This window comes from Heptranchias perlo, chromosome 6, assembly GCF_035084215.1.
Source record: "Heptranchias perlo isolate sHepPer1 chromosome 6, sHepPer1.hap1, whole genome shotgun sequence".
In the NCBI taxonomy this organism is placed as follows: domain Eukaryota; kingdom Metazoa; phylum Chordata; class Chondrichthyes; order Hexanchiformes; family Hexanchidae; genus Heptranchias; species Heptranchias perlo.
The window spans coordinates 107,978,204-108,004,606 of NC_090330.1; the positions used below are offsets into that span (position 1 = coordinate 107,978,204).

Genomic DNA, 26,403 nt, shown 5'->3' on the forward strand with positions numbered 1-26,403 from the left:
GGAGGAGAGGGAGGCGGAGAGGTTTAGTGAGGGAATTCCAGAGCTTAGGGGCTAGGCAGCCGAAGGCACGGCCACCGAAGGTGGAGCGATTAAAATCGGGGCTGCGCGAGAAGCCAGAATCGGAGGAGCGCAGAGATCTCGGAGGGTTGTAGGGGGTTACAGAGATAGGGAGAGGCGAGGCCACGGAGGGATCTGAAAACAAAGATGAGAAATTTAAATTCCTGAGCTCCTCTGATGACTCAATCCATACATCCATCCTGTGGTTTGGTACTAAACTAAGCCACGTGACCAGGTAAGGTGCGATTCCTGGGCTACGTTGAGTTATTGATTGTAGGGGCATTATAACTGATGTCATTATCACTGGGGTGTGCTGGAAGAGAGCTTTCAATGGCTCTTGATAGTGATTGTGTGTAGATATCAGGCGACATAGAATCAGCTGATGTCCCCACGTGTCTCATCTGGGCTTGCGCATGTAGAATGGTCACCTAGATGAGTTACCAGAGGAAGCACAAGCTGCTGCTTTCAGGAAAAGAGAGGCGGAGGGGGGGGAAAAAGTGTTGGTGGGGGTTAGAAAGGAAAAGAGTGCAATATTCAAAATTATTTTAAAGCAGCCTAGTTACCCATGGATCCATGGTGTAACACAGATCACCGATACTCAGCCCTCATAGTCACTAACCAATCTACTTACAGGTTACATCACGACAAAGAAAGGGGAGGGGGAAGCAGCCAATAGTTTATTGACCGTCATACCTTGGCTGAATCCGAGCTTTTCATGTAGGGCTCTGCACACTGAGTGATGCCGCCTTGCAGAACCTTCTCTACCCGAGCAACTAGAAATATATCTTGATGAGGGCACGTGACGGAGAAAACCCCCTACGTGCACAAAAATCAAAACTTGAACATTTCATTAAAATAATATCTTTTGATTCCAGATTTGCCACAAAAAGTCATTAATACACATCTTACAGCAGGCTAATAATTACATCATACCAGACCAGCAATACTGGCTCTGAGCTGCATTTTAACAAAACATTTGAAGTGAACAACTTTATGCACAACATTTAATATATTTCTACACCTCTAATTTGTTGATTGATGTTTTATAAAGTCAATCAAACATTATAGAATTTACAGCACAGAAACAGGCCATTCGGCCCAACTGGTCTATGCCGGTGTTTATTCTCCACACAAGCCTCCTCCCACCTTACTTTATCTCACCCTATCAGCATATCAATTTATTCCTTTCTCCCTTATGTACTTATCTAATTTCCCCTTAAAAGCATTATGCTATTAGTCTCAACCACTCCATGTGATAGCAAGTTCCACATTCTCACCACTCTCTGGGTAAAGAAGTTTCTCCTGAATTCCCTATTGGATTTATTAGTCATGATGTGGAGATGCCGGTGATGGACTGGGGTTGACAAATGTAAGGAATCTTACAACACCAGGTTATAGTCCAACTGTTTTATTTGACAATCACAAGCTTTCGGAGGCTTTCTCCTTCGTCAGGTGAGTGTGGGAATCGGATTCCGCATTTGCGGCAACCTTCCATGGAATCCGATTCCCACACTCACCTGACGAAGGAGAAAGCCTCCGAAAGTTTGTGATTGTCAAATAAAACAGTTGGACTATAACCTGGTGTTGTAAGATTCCTTGGATTTATTAGCGACTGTCTTATATTTTTGACCCCTAGTTTTGGATTCCCCCCACAAATGGAAACACCTTCTCTGCGTCTACCCTGTCGAACCCTTTCATTATCTTTAAAGACCTCTATCAGGTCACCCCTCAGCCTTCTCTTTTCCAGAGAAAAGAGCCCCAGCCTGTTCAGTCTTTCCTGATAGTTATAGAATGCAAAGATTAAACAGCAATGGTAAATCTTGGCAAACGTCCCTAAGTATTACTTAGGTTCCATGATGTGGTAATCAGCATTCAGTTTCGTAACTGGTCCCAAAGGACTTGTGAAAGTATGTATGAGCCATTACAAAGCACTGCCTGTAAAATGCATCAGTAAAGAAGATTTACTTTCACAGATCAGTTTTTTTTTTAAAAAGTCTAACTTAATTCCTAAATGTTTCACATTAGTGAACTGATCTCTGTAATTACATGCACAAGTATTATAACCCAGTTAAACGGAACACATTATTTTTCTTCAAGGCCTGTTCCTTATAACGGATGACACCGCTGTAATCCTGTGTCACAAACCCTGCTGTGTCAGCTTGGCTCAGTGGCAGCACTTTCTAAGTCAAGAGGTCATTTTTTCAAGCCCCACTCCAGAGACTTGAGCGCACAATTTGTGCTGACGTTCCAGCGCAGTACTGAGGGAGCGGTGCACTGATTCATTACAGCTGTGGTAAAAAGGCATAAGCATTTCATAGGGACAGGAGTGGGCCATTCAGCCCCTCCAGTCTGTTCCACCATTCAATTAGATCATGGCTGATCTGTATCTTAACTCCATCTACCCGCCTTGGTTCCCTAACCCTTAATATCCTTGCCTAACAAAAATCTATCAATTTCAGTTTTGTAAAGTGCATTAGTTCAAGACCGTTTAACCCAACCGCAAGTTATCAAAATAATCCACAGAAGATTCTCAGGCACAGCGATATTTTCAAAATTTTGCAGTACTTGGAACCATTGAATGATAGAGCACAGAAGGAGGCCATTCGGCCCACCCTGCCTGTGCCGGCTCTTCGAAAGAGCTATCCAATTAGTCCCACTCCCCCTGCCCTTTCCCCATAGCCCTGCAAATGTTTCCCCTTCAAGTATTTATCCAATTTCCTTTTGAAAGTTATTGAATCTGCTTCCACCGCCTTTTCCGGCAGTGCATTCCAGATCACAATAACTCGCTGCATAAAACATTTTCTCCTCATCTCACCTCTGGTTCTTTTGTCAATTATCTTAATTCCGTGTCACCATACTTCCCTTCAAATTCTAAAAACAAAATCTGACAGCAAAATTTCCCACACATCTCAAAACAAATTTCATCCTGGCACATGAAGACTTGAAAGATTTGCATTTATATAGCGCCTTTCACGACCTCAGGATGTCCCAAAGTGCTTTACAGCCAATAAAGTACTTTGTGAAGTGTAGTCATTGTTGTAATGCAGGAAACGCAGCAGCCAATTTGCACACAGCAAGATCCCACAAACAGCAATGTGATAATGACCAGGTAATCTGTTCTAGTGATGTTAGTCGAGGAATAAATATCGGCCAGGACACCGGGGAGAACTCTTCTTCGAAATAGTGCCATGGGATCTTTTATGTCCAGCCGAGAGGGCAGACGGGGCCTCGGTTTAACGTTTCTTTCAAAATATAAATCAAATAGCTTTACTTTAAAGGAAAGAGCTAATTAAGCCCTGACAAAGCGTCGTTTCAGGCCAGAGACGGAATATATCACAACGAGCTTCTTTCCCACCTGTTTGGGATACTGCAACATGCTCTCGGGGATGCCATTGACGTTCTTCTGGGAAGTGGCTAAACCATCACCGCCATTCATGATTGATGCTGAGTTCGAGAACATTTGTCGAACAGACGGGTGATTGAGATCCACGTGGAAGTCAGCTGAGATCTTTCGACTATTTTTGATATCAAAAAGTGCCAGAGTGACAAAGAAAGGTTCCACCTAAAATATTAAAAAGAAAAACCTATTTTTACATTACATGGAATTTAGAGGATGGAAACGGGCCATCCTGCCCAACAGGTTAGTGCTTCTGCTCCACACAAGCCTCTTCCCTCCCATAGTTCATCTCAATGCCAGCAACGCCCACATCCCATGAACGAATAAAAAAAAAATGTACCTGCATATCCTTCTATTCCTTTCTCCCTCGTGCTTATCGAACTTCCCCTTAAATGCACCTAATGCTATTCACCTCAACTACTCCCTTGTGGTAACAAGTTCCGCATTCTCACCACTCTCTGGGTAAAGACGTTCCTCCTGAATTCCCTATTGGATTTATTAGCGACCATCTCATATTTATGACCCTTAGTTTTAGACTCCTCTCCCTCTCTCTCTTCCCCCACCCTGCCTCGCAGTGGAAACATTTTCTCTACGTCTACCCTATCGAACCCTTTCATAATTTTAAAGACCCCTACCAACCTTCTTCTCTCTAGAAAGAAGAACCCCAGCCTGTTTAAGTCTTTCCTGATAATTATAACCTCTCAGTTCGGCTATCATCCTTGCAGATCTTTTTTTGGACCTTCTCCAGTGCCTCTACATCCTCATTGTAATATGGAAACCATTAAACTTACATTTGTCGTAGGTCCCTCTTCGTTCTCGGCCACGCAGCTTTGCAGATTGAAGGACAAATCGTTACATTTCACCAGAAACCGTTTTCCAAATTTCTCCTCAAATGGCTTCACATCTGGTTCAACACCAGAGAAGTCAAGTTTCTTAAATTTAAAAAAAACAAAACGTTATTCAAACAACTGTTATGATCTGGAATGCGCTGCCTGAAAGGGCGGTGGAAGCAGATTCAATAGAACCTTTCAAAAGGGGGATTGGATAAATACTTGAAAAGGAAAAATTTGCAGGGCTATGGGGAAAGGGCAGGGGGAGTGGGACTAATTGGACAGCTCTTTCAAAGAGCCGGCACAGGCACGATGGGCCGAACGGCCTCCTTCTGCGCCGTATGGTTCTATAATTCTATGAAGTGCATTATTTACTTTTACTGTGGCTCTGTTCTCTCACAATCTACGCAGACACATTCAGGCATTACAAACTTCACAAACTCAGCAGATGCAAAATTACAATAGTTCCACCAGAAGTAAGGAGAGGCAGGATCTCCGCTCTCCGTGCCATCATGCCGACCATCGTTATGTAACGGAGGAGAGTTTTTTTTAAATTACCCATTCTCGGGGTGTGGGCGTCGCTGGCAAGGCCGGCATTTATTGCCCATCCCCAGTTCTCCTGAGACAATGGCGGTGGGCCTTGATCTGGAATCGGTTTTGATACAACTGAGAGGCTTGCTGGGCGCCTTCAGAGGGCTGTTAAGAGTCAACCACGTTGGGTGTGGGACTGGAGACACGTATAGGCCCAGACCGGGTAAGGACGGCTGGTTTCCTTCCTCGGGGTTTTTTTTCTTTAACACGACAGTCCGATAGCTTTTCAAACGGAATTCAAATTCTCAGAGTGCCACAGTGGGATTGGGATGACTTGCTCTGGATTATTAGTCCAGGACTCTGGGTGACGAGTCCAGTAACATAATCACTACACTACAGTTTCCCTTCAGTAGGCTGTGAAAATCCAGCCTGCAATGCCTTAGTTGATATACTGAGGAGAGGGGTTTGGGGAAGGGTGTGTGTGGGGGGCAGACAAAATGTCACAAGGAGGAGACTTATCCCTCCTGATTGGGGAAGCGGGGGGGATAACCGGAGACCACCCAGTACAGAAGCCGAATAAAAAACCAGAGCTCCACCCAAATTTAGCAAACACTTGGAACAGGTGTGACTCTGGCGTATCTGACGTGAGCCCCAAATTCCTGTCGCCTACGCTGGAACCACAACACCTTTGCCCCAAAATGATGGCGGAATTTCAGGCCCAGCATATTCAAAAGTTTAATTTTCTTTTTTTTAAAAAAAAGCGCACACACACAAGAACAAAACCTCACCTGTGTATCTGCATCCAAAACGAAAAGCTTTAACCGGCCTTCGTTTTTTTTAGTTTCTATTTCTCTTGCGCTCTGTAAAGAATACAAATGGTAAATTTTATGCTTTTTTTGGTAGGAGGAAAAGAGAAACTGAATACTGTGAATCTAAAACGAAAGCAGAAAATGTCGGAAATGTGCAGGATCTGAAAGCAAACGGTCGGCTGTCTCTTCAGGTATAACCCTTCACCAATGTCGAGGAGGGGGGACACGCGATGTATTTGCAGTATTTTTTTGTTTTTATTTCACGTCCTTTTAGACAGATTTAATATCTCTGTCCTGAAGTGACACAAACAGCCAGGTAATTACTTTATTACAAAAATACCACAGCTCCTTTTAGAATGGGAGCCGTACACAAATCCCTCGGTGGAGACCAATTATACCTGCGGTATTTTTATACCTTTAATAGAGAGACATAAACACCACACGTTGTAACAACGATTATGTGAGTGCTCCCTCTTACTCTATTTAGGATTATAAAAATAAATTGTGTAAATCTGTAACAGATGTCAAGCTTTAAACAACAAAATTTGCGAACATAGAAATACTACTTTTCACCACTTCCAGTATCTCCCACGTGACACAACCTTATTAAAACAATATACATTCATTATACAAATTTTTTGATTAGAAGGGAGTTTTATGGCTAATTTCTCCACGTCTGCAATTAGCTCAAACATCAGCTTCAGCTTGCTTGTGATAGCCATTAACACCTAAAGCACTGGCTGAAACCAGACTGAGACACACGCTCCTCAAATTCAATACATGAAAACGACATCAAAAGAATTCAATTTACAAGTTGTCCTCTCGATTGTTTAAGTACTTTAAGCTTCTAAAATTCCCGTTATCCAATACCATGCTGAACCCTACTTTGTCAGTGATTCACTGGAAATTCCCAACTGTATTACAAGCATGTACTGTGCGATTGGAGATACGATTCCATTTTGGTTTAAGCGCTGTTGGGTAGGCTGGATCGTGAGCAGAAGTGCGTTTAAATCGTTTCGCACCGCGTGAGGTGCTACGGTCACGTCGCTGAGTCAGTCGATCACGGACTCGAAATCAGAACTTCACGCGTAATTTGGAAGGAAGAATAAGCGAGGAAAGCACGCCCACAAACTGAAGTGTTAATGGATTGTTTGAAGCACCTGGGCCCAGTCTGCCATGCGAGACTGGTGTGGTGTTGACCGTATTGTGGTGTTGACCGTGTTGTGCATGTGTAAAAAAGGGGTGTCGGGTGGTCCAGCCTTTTGGACACGTACCTTCGGGTTCACGCAGGAGAGAAACTGATCAAATGTTCTATGCATACAAACGATCAGTATTGTACTGTTTCTGAATTTAATTGTGATATCTACACTGAAGTGTGTGCATCCTTAAATTTTATAAAGTATATTTGAAGATAATAAAAAAAAAGTTTTGCGCATGCAAAATATCTCGGTCTCTCAAAGTGCTCATTTACTCGTTCCGAGTTGCTTCTGTACTCGAGTTACTTTCTCAGCGGGAGCATCGCGCCGTGGCTTGCTTGCGTCAATCCATGACGCACACATATCTTCCTGCATGTCCAAATGCCACACTGTCCCTAACTGCACCATTCTCCCTCACTTTATATCCATCGTTACCTCTGCAAGCTCCCTCTTTCTACCGCCGCTCTGTGAAAGGTTACTGTTGTTCAAAAATCAAGAACAACTTGCATTTGTAGAATGCCTTTGACGTAGTAAAACGTTCCAAGGCACTTCATATTTCCCGTCAAGTCTCCCAACCTCTCTCCAATGGGAAAAAAAAAACAAAAAAAATAATTCCGATATTTAGTACTGTACGACTGCTTTAGGTGATAACCACCCTGTACAAATTCACATCTCTATAGAAATTTTAAATAAATGATGCTCTATAGAAAACATTAAGTAGATTAACCCATTAGCCACACAAAATAAGTCACTGAAAATATCTCTTTTAGTGATGCCTTATGGAAAATAAATCACTGACACTACAGGTTATGTGCTACACCACCACTTGACAGGACATGTTTTTTTAAGTGAACTATTATTCCCCATCATTTACTTTCCATAAAATAGCACCTCATACAAAGGAATTAATGAGATGCAAGGCAAAATAAGGTGCTTCAATTAAAATTAACTACTTTCAAACTATTCCACATTTATAATTGCTTTTATAACCAAAGAACCTGAAAAAGGCGTCACCTTTGTAAGGTCGGAGTGCAGACTTTCCCAGCTGGTTGCATGTTCTGACTTTCCTTGACCAGGCAGTTCATCGTCTGAAACTAAATGTGAAAAACTTTTTAGTGCAGTTTTAACAAGATTAAATATTTTCTTGCTTTTTGCGCTAGCAGTTTGTTCGTAAACCTCAGCTAGATACAAACCAGATGGAATTCATTCAACATTTTTTTTGAATAATCACAGGGTCCGTCTAAAACTGTGGTGAGAAGCAGCAATGATTCTGACTAGATTAGAATCCCTGCTTTGTTCAGTAAACAACATAAAGAGTTTTAATTTTTGTTTTGAATAAACATTCAAGGCAATTTTTAAAAAAAACATTTTAAATGTACTTATTTTGGACTGGTTTTCAGTTTTGTGAAATCAATTCTATTGAATCCTACTCAAAACAATGGAGACAGGAAGCAGGAAGTAAAGTAGACAAAATATTCTCCAAACTGTACCCAAAGTTTACCACTATTTTATTTTATGATAATTCAACTACCTTCTTTCTCTTCGAAAAAAGTCTACGACTTAAGAGTCCAATTGGTTATGTTTAAAGCAGTATTCCGTCATAAATAGCGTTAAGAGGCCCCCAAGAACTGCTAAATCTTAATGATTGGGAAGCAAATCTCAAACGTAACTCAGCACTTTTTGGCAAATTGCACCATTTGTGCTTTTAAAGAAGTCTTCGCACAACTTAACATCCATGGCTGTGCTGGGCAGTTGTTGGTTGTAGTATTTGGTTAAGGTAGACATTTCAACCACTGTGGTAAGGGTGGGAAGTTTACGAATCATTGACAAGTTAAGAGTACGGTGGACTGAACAGATTTAACGATGCTTAGCTCTCAGTGCTACAGGTGGGAAAACATCTGTTTGTGTTTCATTTATGAATACACAATAGTGTCGGAAATAGGTTTTGTAAGTAACATGTGCATGAGAATCTCATGCAATATTTGTGTATTTTTAAGCAGGGCCACGAAGGAATCATTTCGTAAATGTTTGGCTGGTTTCCAGAGTTTTGATCTGCAGTGACTCCATTTTTTGTAAATATTTTCCTTTTTCTTTCTTGCATGTTAACTTTTTGCACATAGAATCGTACAGCACAGGAGGAGGCCATTCGGCCCATCGTGCCTGTGCCGCCTCTTTGAAAGAGCTATCCAATTAGTCCCACTCCCCCCGCCCTTTCCTCCGTAGCCCTGCAAATTTTTCCTTTTCAAGTATTTATCCAATCTCTTTTGAAGGTTAGTATTGAATCTGCTTCCACCGCCCTTTCAGGCAGCGCCTTCCAGATCATAACAACTCGCTGCGTAAAAAAAATTCTCCTTATCTCACCTCTGGCATTTTTGCCAATTATCTTAAATCTATGTCCTCCGGTTACCGGCCCTCCTGCCACTGGTAGCAGTTTCTCTTTATTTACTCTATCAAATCCCTTTGTATGCTATCCTATTTATTTGGAAGGAAGGTACTGCCAAACACAAAGTCACCTTCACAAACACAGTTAATGATATCCCTCGGCCAACATACCAAGCAATGTTCAATGAACCTAAAAGCAAGCCCATACCGTATACTGATGACAACTTGCATTTTTATAGCGCCTTGAAAAACTTCCCAAGTTCTAGTTCTAGACTCTCCAGATAGGGGAAAACAGCCTCTCAGCATCTACCCTGTCAAGCCCTCTCAGAATCTTATATGTTTCAATGAGATCACCTCTCATTCTTCTAAACTCCATAGAGTATAGGCCCATTCTACTCAATCTCTCCTCATAGGACAACCCTCTCATCCCAGGAATCAATCTAGTGAACCTTCGTTGCACCGCCTCTAAGGCAAATATATCCTTCCTTAGGTAAGGAGACCAAAACTGTACACAGTACTCCAGGTGTGGTCTCACCAAAGCCTTGTACAATTGCAGCAAGACCTCCTTACTCTTATACTCCAACCCCCTTGCAATAAAGGCCAACATACCATTTGCCTTCCTAATTGCTTGCTGTACTTGCATGTTAACTTTCGGTGTTTCATGTACAAGGACACCCAAATCCCTCTGAACATTGCACAGTGATATGTACAGTGCAGGTACATATTTTCAAACTGATTCAATTTCATAGACAAGTGCCTTGCACTATTACAAACCAGATACTGTTTTACCCTGTTTGCCACTTGAGGAAATAATGGCACCAACAGCGAGTCAGCCAGCCCTGGAAAAGCAGAACTTGATGCAAACTCACTCTCGAGCGACTCGCCATTTCTCTTCTCTTGCATGGCAGCTTCAAAAGTACTTTGAAGGATTTTATTAAGGGATCCAATCCACTCTTCCACTTCTTGGTCACTCTCAGCTGCCAGTAGGTAACTGCTCTTGTCTTGCATCTTCAGTTCAAAGGCAAAACGTCGTATTTTGTTGTTCTGCAAAATGGAAAGCTTACTTGTTCACTTCTTAATAAACGTGAAGAAAAGACTCAATGTGGCACAGTGTATCATACCACAGTGCACAAGACAACCGGGGTGTTCCTGCTGTTGAGGCCCAGAAAGCTCAGATAGCTCAGATAATGGCCCAGAGAAGACTTAGTCCATAATCTCAAGACTTCGATGAGAAGTCATAGCTCTCAGCTTAAGACCTTCTCATGTCTACACATGGGTCTGGATAACCTATTCGCCCATATAAACCTAACTCCTCAGTCAGACCAATGTAAAATACCAGCCATTGTCATCACTCCTTTTCAGAGATGTTAAAGAGCACACTGGGATTCCAGAAATCCTGAGAGGCTACTGGTATGTTGAGAACACGACCTGCCACAATGGCAATTCCTTAATGTGTTCACTTTCTAGGAAGAAGAATGTTTTTGCAGACTTCATCGCTATCTGTAGAATGCAGATCTCTGCTTCCTGCATTCCGGGTGGACCGGAGATTAGCTGCGCAGCTTGTGGTCTAAGCTACTATGTTAGTTTTCTGTCGGCTACATGCACAGTAGCAGTTATGGAAACTGTATTAATGAAGTGAGAAACTGCTGTAAACCATTGAATTTAATCTTTAAGAGGAGAAGGCGTTGGGGGGAGGGGGGAAAGAGGAGTAAATGAAAATATCATTCACAAAAAAGTCATAATTTTAAATTAACAAAATATCACACAAGAGTGTGGAAGTTACACTTGTTAAACAATGTCAATTTGTTTATGTTAGTAATATAAATATCACATTAAGTTTCGCATGGAAAACCCATATTGCACCAGCAGACAGCAGTTCAAATTTGCATCAATTCTCCGCAAAAGGATTAAACACTGGAAAAATATTTTTTAAAAATCACGTTTTCCAATGATTCCTGTGCATTCAATTGCTAGAGTTTTACATTTTCTTCCCCACTTTTCTCCCTCTCCTGAAGTCATTGTACGTGACGGGATGTAGTTCCACAGCTGCTTGTCTGTATACAGATGTCAAGGCCTTGGAAAGGGCGGAGAGGAGATTTACTATAATAGTACCAGGGATGAGGGACTTCAGTTCTGCGGAGAGACTGGAGAAGCTCCTTAGAGCAAAGAAGGTTAAGGGGAGATTTAATAGAGGAGTTCAAAGTCATGACGGGTTTCCTGGCTTAGTAACATGCCAAGTGATGCATTTAGCTACTAAACCACCAGAGGCTCCAGTTTGGAGAATTCCACACAAGATCATCATGTCCTACATATACAACGTACTTAAATAAAATCTCAAATGCAATAGTTTACTGTGCAAACTATTCTAATATGAGCAGACACAATAACTGTACTATTGTGGTTTTTCACCTGCACCTGTAGGGAAATAAATTGGGCTCAATTGTTAAGTATCAGTTGATTTTCATTGTCCCAATGGAGAGGGACACTCATCACAGGTTTTAAAAACATGCAGTAAACCATCAGTTAAAACACTCGCTGCCGTACCTGTACCACTCCCATGCACGAGTCCAGGAAGATCGATCCCTTAGGTTCCTTCGAGATCTTTTCATCTTTGTAGAAATTAAGAATGTACGAGCCATCTCCAAGCTGCGTCAGGTGAAAGAAACGTCTCTTGAATGACTGAGGAGACAAAATACAACGTTAGTTCCAGAGTGTGGAGTACAAATGCTTCGTTAACGGACCGTGCCACATAGCATTTGTTGCCTGGTTGTCGTTTAAATAGGTGTTGGCCCCGGCTCAGCGAGTGGCACTCTCTCCTCTGAGTCAGAAGGTTGTGGGTTCAAGTCCCACTCGAGAGCACAGCATAAAATCTAGGCTGACACTCGCAGTGCAGTACTGAGGGAGTGCTGCACTGTCGGAGGTGCTGTGTTTTGGATGCAACATTAAACCGAGGCCCCGTCTGCCCTCTCAGGTGGACATAAAAGATCCCTCTGCGCTATTTTGAAGAGCATCAGGGGAGTTCTCCCCAGTGTCCTGGCCAGTATTTATCTCTCAACCAACAGCACTAAAAACACATTATCTGGTCATTATCACGTTGCTGTTTGTGGGATCTTGCTGTGCGCAAATTGGCTGCTGTGTTTCCTACATTACAACAGTGACTACACTTCAAAAGTGCTTCATTGGCTGTAAAGCACATTGGGACGTCCTGAGGTCACAAAAGACGCCATATAAATGCAAGCTTGTTCTTTCTTTCTTTTTAATGTTACACTCCTGTCCCAAGGTTTGTGCAGCCAGTGTTGGCACTATTGTAATGGGAAGGGGACATTAGGATTAGTACAATATAGGCTTCATAGGAATCAGAATACAGACTTCCATTATTGTGACAGCCAGCTGTATTGTTCTATTGGGAACTGTGCAGATTTCACTTCAATAGAAAAAAGAAGAAATCCTCTCAATTGTTCAGCTATTTGCCCAGAATCTCTAAACACAATTTGCAAAATTCCTGGTGAAAAGCTGTAAAGTATCATTTCCACATTTGGTCCGTACAGTAGTACTTTGATTTGCGGTGTTCTTTTTGATTTGTTGTTTGGATTTGGGCGCTGCTGGTAAGGCCATATTTATGAAGGTGTTGGGCCTTCTCCTTGGACTAGCGTAGTCCATGTGGTGATGGTAGTCTCAAAGGGTACAGTTGTGTAATGGTTATGATATTGGACTAGTAATCCAGAGAACCTAAGTTCAAATCTCACCCTGGGCAGTTTGAGAATTTGACTTCAGCTTTAAAAATCTGGAAAGAAAAAGCTGGGATCACAATGGATCCATTGGATTGTCATTAAAAACACAACTGGTTCACTAATGTCCTTTAGGGAAGGAAACCTGCCGTCCTTACCCGGTCTGGGCCTACATGTGACTCCACTCCCACACCAAAGTGGGTGACTCTTAAATGTCCCCTGAAGCTCAGTTGTATCAAAACCGCTTCCCAGAGGTTCAAGGCGGTGGCTCACCACCACCTTCTCAGGGCAACTGGGGATGGGCAATAAATGCCGGCCTTGCCAGTGACGCCAATATCACGGGAAAAAAAATAATTTTGAATGACATTGGGTTATGCAGAGCTTACAACTGAAAATACGGATTTTATGTCCCACTCACTGTTCACAAGAGAGAGACTATGGTTGTAGTCTCCTTGATTGCACAGAGGGTTCTTGATCCAGTAGCAGGGCCATGATGTCTCCTGACCCTAACCCTATACAGTTTCAGATTGAGACATACATTGTGAGCTGGGTTACAATATTATGCTCAGTCACCATTTATAAGCTCATTCTCGCTCAAGAGGAGAGAGACGGTCATCGGTTCCCGGCCCCTTCTCTTGCTTTGTTTCACCGTGATGGCCTTTGGCAGCAATGGTCAGGGAACACTCCAGCAGCAAGAAACACAAGGCACGAGGGAGAATAAAATGCCTCAATCAACAACAATCTGCTCTTCTTCACACCCCCTCAAGTATCTGTATTCAGCATCTGCAGAGACTGGCGGTGAAATTGGGCTTTCTGTCCGGAGACTGAGTAAACTGAAGCAAATCTTTAGCAATTCCACTCTCAAATTATTTTCCCCACACATTTTATGATCCTTCTTTTTGCGGTCCTTTCAAATAAGCTGAGTACCTGGCGTCACTTTTTCCAGTTCCAGAGGACACTGTCACAATACAATCTACACCCTTCCCCACTTCAAAATGGGTGTGTGAATTGCAAAAAAGGTGCAATACTCTTCTAATCTCCTCGAGAGAGAGAATTGGTGCTCAAAACAACTCCAGTGCCGAAAAGAGGTTTCTCAGTTTCATGCAGGAAAGTGAGATAAACAGATCTCCTGACAATCTGAAGTATGTTTCAGGGGGGTTTAAGGTGGAAGAGGAGACACAGCGGAGGAGAAAAGTCGGCAGGTAAGGTCTTCCAAACCCAATATGGTATTTCTTGTCCTGCGATACCACCACAGCTGCCTTAAACACTGTGCACATCTCACCTCAAGGAGGTCCTCAAACAGCCCAGCACTCAGCTGATTTAAGGTAACTCTATTCTCAGCTACGGCCATCATTTTAAATCAAATTTTCAATCCATTTCTCATTTAAATACGTTAATTATGTTACCTCTAAGCCTGACTTTTTCTAAAGTAAATACTCCTAACTCCTGGAGTCTTTTCTAGGCAGGGAGGCATGAAAGGCAAGTCACAATGAAGTAAAATGTTACAGTAACTTAAGTGTGACAGTAGGACGTGCTCATCATACACAGGACTATAAGTCTTGTACATGTACGCATTTCCTGCGAGTAACAGAATGACTTCCTGCGACACTTTCATCCATCGTTCCTGCCCCTTCGATCTAAACGATACCAGTCCACGCTGACCGTGTGGTTACCTTTGATCGTATTCAAGGTGGTTTGTAGGAACTCACGTCTTTTCCAGCTCCCGTCTCCGAGGTAGTTGGACCCTGTTGCCCCTGTCTGAGCCGTTAACCACCCCGGGCTCCTATCGCCCCAGGGACCTATCGTCAACCCCAAGCCCCGACTACACCACCCTCACAGCTCGACGCCTAACGCCATGTTTCACTGCTCCCACCTCTCTCTACATTAGCCAAACCCCATTTTACTGGATGTACACTGGATAGGCCAGTTAAAATGCCTATTTCTCGCACTGATGTAGAGAGTGGTGAAATATAAAAGGAAGAAAGACTTTCACGACTTCAGGACGTGCCAAAGCGATTCACAGACAATAAAGTACTTTCGAAAAGTAGTCACTGTTGCAATGTAGGAAACGCGGCAGCCAAGGTACGCAGAGCAAGATCCCACAAAGAGCAATGTGATAATGATGGGATAATCTGTTTAGGGATAAATATTGGACACCAGGGAGAACTCCCCTGCTCTTCTTTGAAATGGTGTCACGGGATCCTTAACATCCACCTGAGACGGCAGACGGGGCCTCGGTTTAACGTCTCATCCGAAAGACGGCACCTCTGACAGTGCAGCACTCCCTCAGTACTGCACTGGGAGTGTCGGCCTGGATTATGTTCTCAAGTCTCTACAGTGGGACTCGAACCCACAACCTGCTGATTCAGAGACGAGAGTACTACCACTGAGCCACGGCTGACAAATGCAGGTATCAGACTGCAAGACTTGATGGTAGAATCTCTGACAAAGAGGTTTGAGGCGGATGAGAGCAATTACCAAAAATAAATTTATAAAAAAGTTGTATCCAGTACGCTAATTAAAAAAAAAGGAAATAACTGTAAACGCCTTTCTGTAACCGAATCTCCCATCTACTCCAAAAACACTTTGGTCTTCCCTTGCTAGCATCCACTGCGGTCCACCTCCCTTTTCAAGGGTCCTTGAGGCACTTTTACACAAGTTAGATCAAAGCATCCTGTTCATTTTTAAACAAATAAAAGACAAGAAAACATTTTTGAAATGCGTAACACAAACGAAAACAGATAAAAGGGGGGGGGGATTCAGAACCAAAGCGTCTCAGCAGAACTAGCTTCAAAATTAGATTGAGCGAGTACCTATTGGATAGAAAGTTGGAGCAGGACAAAAGGCGACTAAAGGGGCAGGATAGAGAATATCATTCTATTTTTTTTTTTTAAGAATGTGGTGCCTGCCATCTTGGAAACATGACAATGAGGCAGAACAAAAATATAATATAGCTAGTTAACTTGAGTCTTCATTTTGTTCTACAGTGACATGAAATTTCAACAGAGACTCCCATCTAAACTCACCGACTGGAACAACTTGCATTTATATAGCGCCTTTAACAGAGTAAAACATCCCAAAGGCACTTCTCACAGGAGCGAAAATGGGCACCGAGCCAAAGGAGGAGATATGAGGACAGGTGACCAAAAGCTTGGTCAAAGTGGTAGGTTTTAAGGAGCTTCTTAAAAGGAGAGGAGAGAGGGGTAGAGAGGGGGAGAGGTTTAGGGAGGGAATTCCAGAGCTTAGGGCCCAGGCAGCTGAAAGCACACATTCCCACCGATTATTTTCACCGGAGTTCCAGGATGAATGCGCACGTATAATTTTTTTTTAAACTAAGAACCAATGATTGAAGTTACCTGTCAAGAATTAAAAAGGTTTGGAACTACTTTTAAGGTCCATTTTAACGTAAAACTAAAAAAATATCTGCAATAGAACTCTCACCCTCATGGTCACACTGATCGCACTGTTCATGTTGCCCTTGTACAACCAGCCTTGCTTCGTAATTCCTCCCTTCTGTGATCCTAGAGACGCCGTATCCTATAAAACAAAAGGATCTTTCAGTTACCATTTCACTCTGAATTATTTCAGAAAAAAAGTTTTGGGTGCTGAAATTCCTCGACATAATTTAAAAAGTGTGCAAAATATTCAAACGTGAGTCTCTACAAATCAGTGCATCTTAATTCTTTTAAGGCTTCTTTTCTGAAGCCGAGCCTTATGCAAGAGTGCCGTTTTCATAGGCAACAGTAGCCCTCCAGGGCCTCACCCAACCACCATTCTTGACGGTGTGAGTCTAAAGCGAGAGTCAATGAGCTATTCACCCATGGAGTTCATCACACCTGAACCTGAACCTGTCCACAAAATCGGGACACCGATTACAACCCGCACACCACCCCCCCGACCAAAGCCAACACAGCTTGTGACATCCTCACTGCCACTTTGGAACATACACAGAAGGTGGCCATTCAGCCCCTCTAGCTGTTCCGCCATTCAATTAGATCATGGCTGATCTGCATCTTAATTCCATCTACCCGCCTTGGTTCTGTAACCCTTAATACCCTTGCCTAACAAAAATCTATCAATCTCGATTTTGAAATTTTGTGAAAAAGAGTTCCAGATTTCCACTCCCCTTTGTGTGAAGAAGTGCTTCCTGACATCACCCCTGAACGGCCTAGCTCTAATTTTAAGGTTACACCCGCTCGTTCTGGACTCCCAACCCTCCCCCAAACAGCAAAGGAAATAGTTTCTCTCTTTGAACCGAGATTGGACCTGGGTACATCCTGCTCTATATGGGTCAGTAAGACAACAGATGTTGCTTTTGCTTATTGAACCAAGGCAGGAAGGGAGCAGAAAAGATTGAACGGGCAGCATACTTGAATGCCGCCAATAGGGAAATCTGGCAAAACGTCCTCCTTACAGAAACATTCTCTGAATAAAATCAGATCATTTCAACTTTTGCATTTTTTTGTTTAAAAAATTGCGAAAAACAATCTGTTTGCAGAGCTCTGAAGATTTCAATTGCACTGACAAGGGTTTCTCAATTTCTGCTTTGAGACTAATCCTATAAACTGAGCCAGTGAAGGGTTGGCACATCATCAAAGCCCTGCTTTTTAAAGTGTTTTTTTTTTAAAAAGAAAAAGGACAAAATGAGTACTACTCAACTTCCACGTTTGTTTCCAATTAATTCTTTCTCCAATGCAGTCTTAGCAATTCAATAAAAAGCTTATTGTACGTAATATTTTAAACTGCAATCACCAGAACGATTCAAAATTGAGATGATGTACAAATCATACTGTACAAAGCCAAACAATCAGCAGATTATCCAACCAGTGAAGCTATTTATTTTATACTGGACTGGAGCTTAATTGCTCGGATTTCAGCAGATTTTTTTCATTCTTTTTAGCACCGAATACCCTGATCTGCATCCAGAAAAACCTGCACCAGAGTACACATTACTTCAAATTTAAAGAGAATTAAATGACTTCTGAACTGCAACGATATCAAAGCACTGCAAATTTTCACCATTCTGGTCGTTTAAAAACTCGAATCAGTCCGTGTTCCTCAATTGAAGATAGAGGCAGAATGTGTTTACGATACAATAGCCACTGGCAGACACAGCCGTGCCAATGTTCTGCCCAAAGGATCGCCCTTTAATCGCCCATGCCATTATGGGAGAGTCATTGTATTAAATGCGATTTGAAAACCACACGCCCTTTTCTTATTCTTGACATTTCTTGCGTCCTTCAGTAACCAGCTAGTCTACAATTAATCTTAAGACTCTGCTCAGAGTGGTAAGAACATTAACTTTCTCTCAAAGAAGGAATCGAATCAGTGCACAGAAAGAGGCCATTCGGCCCATCGTGCCTGTGGCGGCCCTCTGAAAGTGATATCCAATTAGTCCCAGTCCCCTGCTCTTTCCCCGTAGCCCTGCAAATTCTTCCTTTTCAAGCATATATCCAATTCCCCTTTTGAAAGTTGCTATTGAATCTGCTTCCACCGCCCTTTCAGGCAGCGCATTCCAGATCGTAACAACTCGCTGCGTAAAAAAAAAAACTCTCATCTGGTTCTTTTGCCAATTCCCTTAAATCTGTGTCCTCTGGTTACCGACCCTCCTGCCACTGGAAACAGTTTCTCCTTATTTACTCTATCAAAACCCCTCATCATTTTAACCAATGGGCATTATATCAACTTAACTCTTTAACTACATTTAAGCCTTTAACCTCATTCTTATTATTTGCACAATGAGTGTGTGTGAGACCTAGGCCAGACTGTTGGAAGTCTTCCATGACAAGAATATGGAGGAGGAAGGTCACAGCGTGGAGGAAAGATTAAGTATAACAAAACAAGAGAACCACAGCTATCTCCGCTGATATAGTACAATATAAATCATACAGAGAGTGAACTGTATGTGTTGAACTGAATTGCTGGATGCCACATTGCCGCACCCTGTTATTTTGGGAGCACTCACTTTAGTTTGGGTTGGGAATGTTTCCCTGAATATAACGCAGACTTAGATAAGGAAGCATAAAAGACGAGATTATCTATTCATAGAATGTACAGAATTGCATAGAACGTACAGGCCACTCGGCCCAGCTGATCCATGCTGGTGTTTAAGCTCCACACAAGCCTCCTTTCACCCTGTCAGTATAACCTTCTATTCCTATCGCCCTCATTTACTTGTCCAGCTTCCACCTTCAATGCATTCTCCTGCCCACGATCCAAATTCACTTGCTTGAAATCTTGTGCAGGCAATCTGTAGACCCGTTACTAACTGGTCAGGAGAAACCAATCTGTCCCGATAGTAGTAGTTACTGAGCGAACATCAGAGTCACATTGCAAGGCTTCTGCCGCATTACACAGTTCCTGCACTAACTAGTGAGGCACCGCCCAGTTATTAGAATTAGCCATAGTTACAGTACCTCAAAAAGGAAAAATAAATCAATGTCCTTGTTGGTAGTGGTCACAGTTATAATTCTCAATCTCTTTATTAAAAGACATCCAGTAATCACACTATGTTAAAATTATGGAAACATCAGTACATGAAGCAGAATCAGAAAATCTTTACAACTGTAGAAGTTCATTTAGAGTCCGTGAAGCAAACCCGATAATTTCAAAACTATTACGGGGAACACTTCAAGCACTTTGCATTGGAGGTTTCCAGTTCAGTTAGCAGTAAATGCAGACATGCAAGAAATGGTTTTTTTTTTAAAACCCATTTTTCCAGCTGCATTCACTTTACAGCTCGAAACCCCACGATGATTCTAAATAAACAGCTTTTCAAATCTAAACTGTGCAATCGAGGGAGAATACGATACTCTGCAGCGTTCAAAACCAGATCAGAAGTCAATGCATTTTGGACTGGTTCATAACCGGATCGGCAGTCAACGGGCCGAATCTCACTGGAAAAATAACGGTGGGTTAACGACGGACGCCGTTATTAATGCGTAAATCGGCCAACGAATGAGGGATTGAGAGAAACACAGTGAGTTGTGAATCTCCAGAATTTGCTGGTCGATTTACGCCACTCCTCCGTTTGCTTCTCACAAACGGCATCTCGTCCTCAACCTCCCCGTCATTTTAAAGAATTTGTTGGATTTGCACCTTAATTGCCCATTAAACTCACCGCAGAAAGTCAAGTCTGGTAATTAACAGCGCAAGTACCTATTTAACGATGTGATAATTGTTAATTCAATGCCAATCAATCTCTCCGGCCCAGAAATTGAACATTTTAAACTGTGGAGTTTCATTCCTTGAGGTGGTAAATTGTCCCAAGAGATTTTAAAAATGTCACATTTTAAAGTTGTTTCTTACTTTTCCTTCGTCTCCTTTTTTTATTATTCGTTCATGGGATGTGGGCGTCACTGGCGAGGCCGGCATTTATTGCCCATCCCTAATTGCCCTTGAGAAGGTGGTGGTGAGCCACCTTCTTAATTGGGTGACTTGCTGGGCCATTTCAGAGGGCGATTAAGAATCAACCACATTGCTGTGGGTCTGGAGTCACATATAGGCCAGACCGGGTAAGGACGGCAGGTTTCCTTCCCCAAAGGACATTAGTGAACCAGATGGGTTTTTACGAGAATCCAGTAGTTTCATGGCCACCATTACTGATACTAGTATTTTTAATTCCAGATTTTATCCCACCATACTTCTCTTTTCTCTCTCTCTTAATCCAATCATTCTTTCCCTCTCTTTATTTCTCTTTCTGTTCCTGATTTGACTCTAATTCACCCGATTTCCTTCTCCGTCGCTCGTCTGCTTCTTTCTCAGTCCTTAAATCTCATTGGTTATGGAGATGGACTGTTCACTAAGGTATCAGCTCGCACTTCCAGCAAGTTACGCCAGAAAAAACATTTTGTGCAGAAAAAAAGTCTAACTAATGGGGCTCGTCGCGAGATGCCCCACTCCAGGAAGATCCAGCCCCATGTATTGAGTGAACAATCCTGCCGTTTGCCTTCTCTGTCTATATGAAGCAAGTAATCGAATGGTTAGTGTGCACAATCATTCATTCAAATTAAGATGAATTTCAAGGCTGGGAGGGAGGGGGAGAAGAGAGAACAGCCACTATAATTCAGTTCAGATCTGAAGCAGAAGAATAAGTGATAACTACCTCATCTTTATCAACATCTTCATCAACTTCGAAAATGTGGACTGGAAGCTTTTCTGGTCTAGGCGTTTTGCTGTCAGGAAAATGAGAACATACCGTAATCGGGCATATACAAAAACAATCATTTTGTTCCAAAATCCAGACCTGGATTTTACAAAAATAAAGCAGCAATTTGTAAAAGGGTAATGCTAGATCAGACAATCTGTTTACTCTGCTGAAATCTGCTATACACATCTGTACTGTACAAATTCTGGCACAATTAGATACCTGTTAAATAGAAACTGGCTCGACAGGCCAAATGGTCTTTCTGTGCTCTTAAAAATTCTGACTTTCTTGTGGTTCAACGGCTTTTTTTTTGTATAAAGGATAGAGTTCCAGGTCATGACAAAGTTCCAGAAGGCAAAAAAGAAAATCAGTAAAAAAAAAATTAAAGCTTTACCATATTAACTTAGACTCATACTGCACGGAAGGAGGCCATTCGGCCCATGCTATCTGTGCCAGCTCTTCGAAAGAGCTAGCCAATTAGTCCCACTCACCTGCTCTTTCCTCATGGTCCTGCAAATTTTTCCCCTTCAAGTGTTTATCCAATTCCCTCTTGGGCAGTGCATCCAGATCATAACTTGCTTCGTTAAAAAAAAAACTCCTTCTCCCCTCTGGCTCTTTTGCCAAATACCTTAAATCAGTGTCCTCTGGTTACCAACCCTCCTGCCACTTTTCTGGATGGTTATACAATGATGAGGTGCAGTGTAGTAGCATTTGTGTTGTGATAGTGCACAAATTATCTTCCCTTGATGTGGTCGAGTGTACACTCGAACCTAAAGCCCATTTTTAAATTGCAGTCCATTCTGCACATGAAGTGTAACTGATGGGCTATGGTGCAGTTAAAACGCACCATTTGGTATGTGTATCTTTCTGCTCATTTACCAATATCTAATTTGTTAAATAAATATCCAAAACTATATCTGGTTGTGTGTCCTGGGAACAGCAAAAGTGAAAACTTTTGAGAGCAATATGTTGCAGTTAATGAGGGATGAAGCAAGAAAACTTCTAATAATCACACATGGACAACTGAGTGAAACGCAAATTAATGACATTACTTCTACTGATATTAATTCACAGCACTACAGTAACTCCTTTGAGCCAGCTCTTTTGCTGTTTGAAAAATACTGATCCATGATATTAGATAGGATCGAAAACGTTAAACTCTTTGTAATTCGTGACATTTAAATGGTGGTGAGACTCTGTTTTTAAACCTAAAAGGTTGTCGACAAAGCATGAGAGAGAAAAGAATTTGCTCACTTTGGCAGCTGCCTGAAGTCCCCCGAATAGTCTTCATATTTGAAGTGAATGAGATGCCAATCAGAGTTGTAGGTCCTGATACACTGAAAAAAAGAACAAGGTAATACTGAGCATTGCACGTTATATAGAATTACATAGAATTTACAGCAGAGAAACAGGCCGTTCGGCCCATCGGGTCTATGCCGGTGTTTATGCTCCACACGAGCCTCCTCCCACCTTACTTCATCTCACCCGATCAGCATAGCCTTCTATTCCTTTCTCCCTCATGTACTTATCGAGCTTCCCCTTAAATGCATCTTGGTTCCGAACCTTGACTAAATATACAGCCGCAGTTTGAAGAATACCGTGAGCTATATTTTGATTCTCAAAACATATTCCATACAGTAACAAAGCACAAAACTTGCATCGGATCTATTGCTAGAAATAGTTCCTAAAAAAGATTTTAAAACATTGTTGTGCTATAATTTATCCCGCCGCAATCTACACTGAGTAAGAATCTTTAAAAGCCAAGTGTGAAAAGAAATTAGCATTAGCTTTTTAATGCTCCTCAAACGGTGTAGCAATTAATATTTGATTCATGTTGTGGAATGGGCTGAGATACATGTGGACTGTGGATGTTTAAAATTGATCTAAAATCTAATTTTTCTTGAATTTCAGAGCACTCAAACATGCACATGGTCCGATCAAAATGTTATACAGAATTAAGACAAACCATTTGACTTGTGTCCATGAGATGCATCACAAGTATTGTGCCAAACCAAAATCCAAGATCTCTCTGGCTTCCAACAAGTAGGTTAGTTGCATCAAGCAGAGGAGGAAGTGGGGAAAGTCTCTTGGTTGAGAAAATTGCTATTTTGCCATAGAGGTTCCACAGATAACGAAAAACCGCCCCATCGGGTGGTCTGTTATCTTTGATCAGAGTCCAGATTTCTTCGATCCGATTTCCAAGTAACAACGCACTTAATGACAGCTCTGCTACAGGAGTTTGGAGTTTGTGCAGTAATCCAGAAAACATTCATCCAGACATTTTTATTTACTCTATCGAAACTATCTAACAAGGTGTTTTAAAAAAAAACTTGCTTAACAAAAAAATACGTTCATTAGGGGGCTCTTCACAAACCAGCCATGTACCGTAAATCTAGCTTGTGAAATCTAAAGTATATTATGCCTTCAATTATACCATGCCTTCTCGAATTGTTAGAAACCTAGCAAACATCTGAATCAGAAATAGACTACCAATTGTTTAAGATATTATATTCCAAAATATGACAATGATCGCCTTCAGAGAAACAGCAAGCAATTTACAAACAGTGCATGAAGGAAAAATTGCTATTCAGTATGCTGCCTTCCCCGAACTGTGCAAGAGTAAACTCGGAAACACATCACTTCAAGTCATGAGAAGTGTGATCATGCTACTGTAGGTAGTCATCAAATGTGCAACTGCCTTTTACATAGAAAGTACAGCACAGAAACAGGCCATTCGGCCCAACAGGTCTGTGCTGGTGTTTATGCTCCACACGAGCCTCCTCCCACCTCTCTTCATCTCACCCTATCAGCATATCCTTCTATTCCTTTCTCCCTCATGTGTTTATCTAGCTTCCCCTTAAATGTATCTATGCTATTCGCCTCAACTACTCCTTGTGGTAGTGAGTTCCACATTCTAACCACTCTCTGGGTAAAGAAGTTTCTCCTGAATTCCCTATTAGAATTATTAGTGCCTTAATGTTGCAGGTTTATTGTTCTTTGACCCAGCCAGGATTATATAACACTTTTTGCACCTGTTGTCAAATATCAGACTTGACATCATCATGTACCTACTTAAAATAGCATATTGTATTACTGTTACTCCCACCCACAGCTCCTTTAAAGTGGAGGGCCCAGCCAGCACTGTCAATCAAGGACACAAAGTTATAGTTTTGTTGCTTTTGTTCTCATCCTTGTGTTCCAATCCCTCCATGGCCTCACCCCTCCCTATCTCTGTAACCTCCTCCAGCCCTGCAACCCTCCGAGATCTCAGCGTTCCTCCAATTCTGGCCTCTTGCACATCCCTGATTTTCTTTACTCCACCATTGGCGGCCGTGCCTTCAGCTGCCCAGGCCCTAAGCTCTGGAATTCCGTTCCCAAACCTCTCCGCCTCTCTTTCCTCCTTTAAGATGCTCCCTAAAACCTACCTCTTTGACCAAGCTTTTGGTCACCTGTCCCAATATCTCCTTACGTGGCTCAGTGTCAAATTTTGTTTGATTACGCTCCTGTGAAGTGCCTTGGGACGTTTTACGACGTTAAAGGTGATATAATAATGCAAGTTATTGTTGTTTATACACTGACTGTTTACAAGTTTTTTAATCTCTAGTTTTTACTGTGCTATATTTAGTTTTGCTCTGATATTATCTGGCACCATACACAACACTCTGCTGCACCTTAAATTCCTATTTTGAGGAGGAGAACAATACAAGGAGAATCACTTGATACTGGTTAACATTTTTTATCTGATGAATCAATATGGGCAAACAATCATTTTGGCCGCAGTCGAGCTTGAAAGGTGCTCTAACGTGTTTTGTGGCTTTCTTGCCAGTGATCAGCATGTCATTACTTACCATAAATATCTGAACTTAATTGCAGAATGATTCCAACACAGGGACTGCTTTTATTTTTGAGATTTCAATCAAGTTCTTTTGTCGACATCTTTATTAACTAGTCATCCTTCCAAGCTTGCTGACTTCGATTTTTGACATCTTAAACTGCTCTTATTTTCAAAATGGTACAAGCCAACAGAACCACAAGTGTAAAAAAAATTAACATTGTGCTTTAAAAAAAATTTAAAAGTCATTTTAATTTTTTTTAAAAATCCACAAAGTATGGCTTTCAATTTGGTTTCTGCAATTACGAGAAAAATAAAATTTACATTGGTCGTCCTTAAAAACCCAACTTGGTCATGTAACAAGACGTCATATAATAACCCCAGGTGTAATGGCAGGAGAGAAAGGTCCATTCGTTCAGTCCTTGGTCTGAGCTGAGTGAATTGATCTTAAGTCACAGAATCAATAGAAGCACAATTAGCCCAATCTTCCTGGGCCTGTGGGGGAAGGAGTCAGCATGGCTTCCACGTCAAAACTTCATCAGGAGATCCCTGATCTCCTTAATATTGTTGTGTAACTGTTAAATTATGCAGCCTAAAATGTGCATTACGTACAGTGTTCACATGAAGCAGTCACTTTTTTTCTTATTTAAAAAAAAGGTACATTTGCCGCTTTCTGAATTGGTCAGCGGATTGAGTCTAACCAATGTGCAGTGTAAACACTCAGAGCAGGAAATCTCCGAGGTTCAATTCTAACTCTGTGCCGAGTTAGCTGATCTGACCCAAGGCACTGCAACTGTACTCATTGTTTCAGAGTTAAAGGGGGGAAATATTTGCCAGAGTTTCCAATTTTGATCGCTATCCCTTGACCCAAGCTGGAAATGTAAATGTGCGGGGATGTAATGGAAATCAGATTCAGCTGTACTTCCTCCTCCGTAACATCGCCCGTCCCCGCCCCTGCCACGGCTCATCCGCTGCTGAAACCCTCACCCACACCTTTGTTACCTTTAGACTCGACTATTCCCATGCTCTCCTGGCCGGCCTCCCATCGTCTACGCTCCATAAACTTGAGCTCCTCCAAAACTCTGTTGTCCGTATCCTGACTCGCACCAAGTCCTGTTCACCCATCACCCTCTGTGCTCGCTGACCTACATTGGTTCCCGGTCCGGCAATGCCTCGATTTTAAAATTCTCACCCTTGTTTTCAAAGCCCTCCATGGCCTCGCCTCTCCCTATCTCTGTAACCTCCTCCAGCCCGACAACCCTCCGAAATCTCTGCGCTCCTCCAATTCTGGCCTCTTGCGCATCCCCGATTTTCATCGCTCCACCATTGGCGGCCGTGCCTTCAGCTGCCTGGGCCCAAAGCTCTGGAATTCCCTCCCTAAACCTCTATCTCCTCCTTTAAGTCACTCCTTAAAGCCTACTTCTTTCACCTGTCCTAATATCTCCATGTGTGGCTCGGAGTCAATCTTTGTTTGATCATTGCCTCTGTGATGCGC

General features: G+C 42.2%; 1 protein-coding gene across 5 annotated transcripts in view; it reads right to left on the reverse strand.

Moving 5' to 3' along the window:
* Positions 1-26,403, reverse strand: part of LOC137323127 (dedicator of cytokinesis protein 9-like) — a 260,881-nt gene that overhangs the window by 115,076 nt on the left and 119,402 nt on the right. For all 5 annotated transcript variants that reach the window (XM_067986588.1, XM_067986585.1, XM_067986586.1 and 2 more), the window contains exons 4-13: positions 22,331-22,413; positions 21,035-21,104; positions 16,372-16,467; positions 11,747-11,881; positions 10,072-10,246; positions 7,835-7,914; positions 5,604-5,675; positions 4,246-4,386; positions 3,413-3,619; positions 751-873 (exon numbers count right to left, since the gene is read on the reverse strand). In XM_067986588.1, coding sequence (XP_067842689.1) covers positions 751-873; positions 3,413-3,619; positions 4,246-4,386; positions 5,604-5,675; positions 7,835-7,914; positions 10,072-10,246; positions 11,747-11,881; positions 16,372-16,467; positions 21,035-21,104; positions 22,331-22,413 — 1,182 coding nt within the window. The remainder of the gene's footprint in view (positions 1-750; positions 874-3,412; positions 3,620-4,245; positions 4,387-5,603; positions 5,676-7,834; positions 7,915-10,071; positions 10,247-11,746; positions 11,882-16,371; positions 16,468-21,034; positions 21,105-22,330; positions 22,414-26,403) is intronic.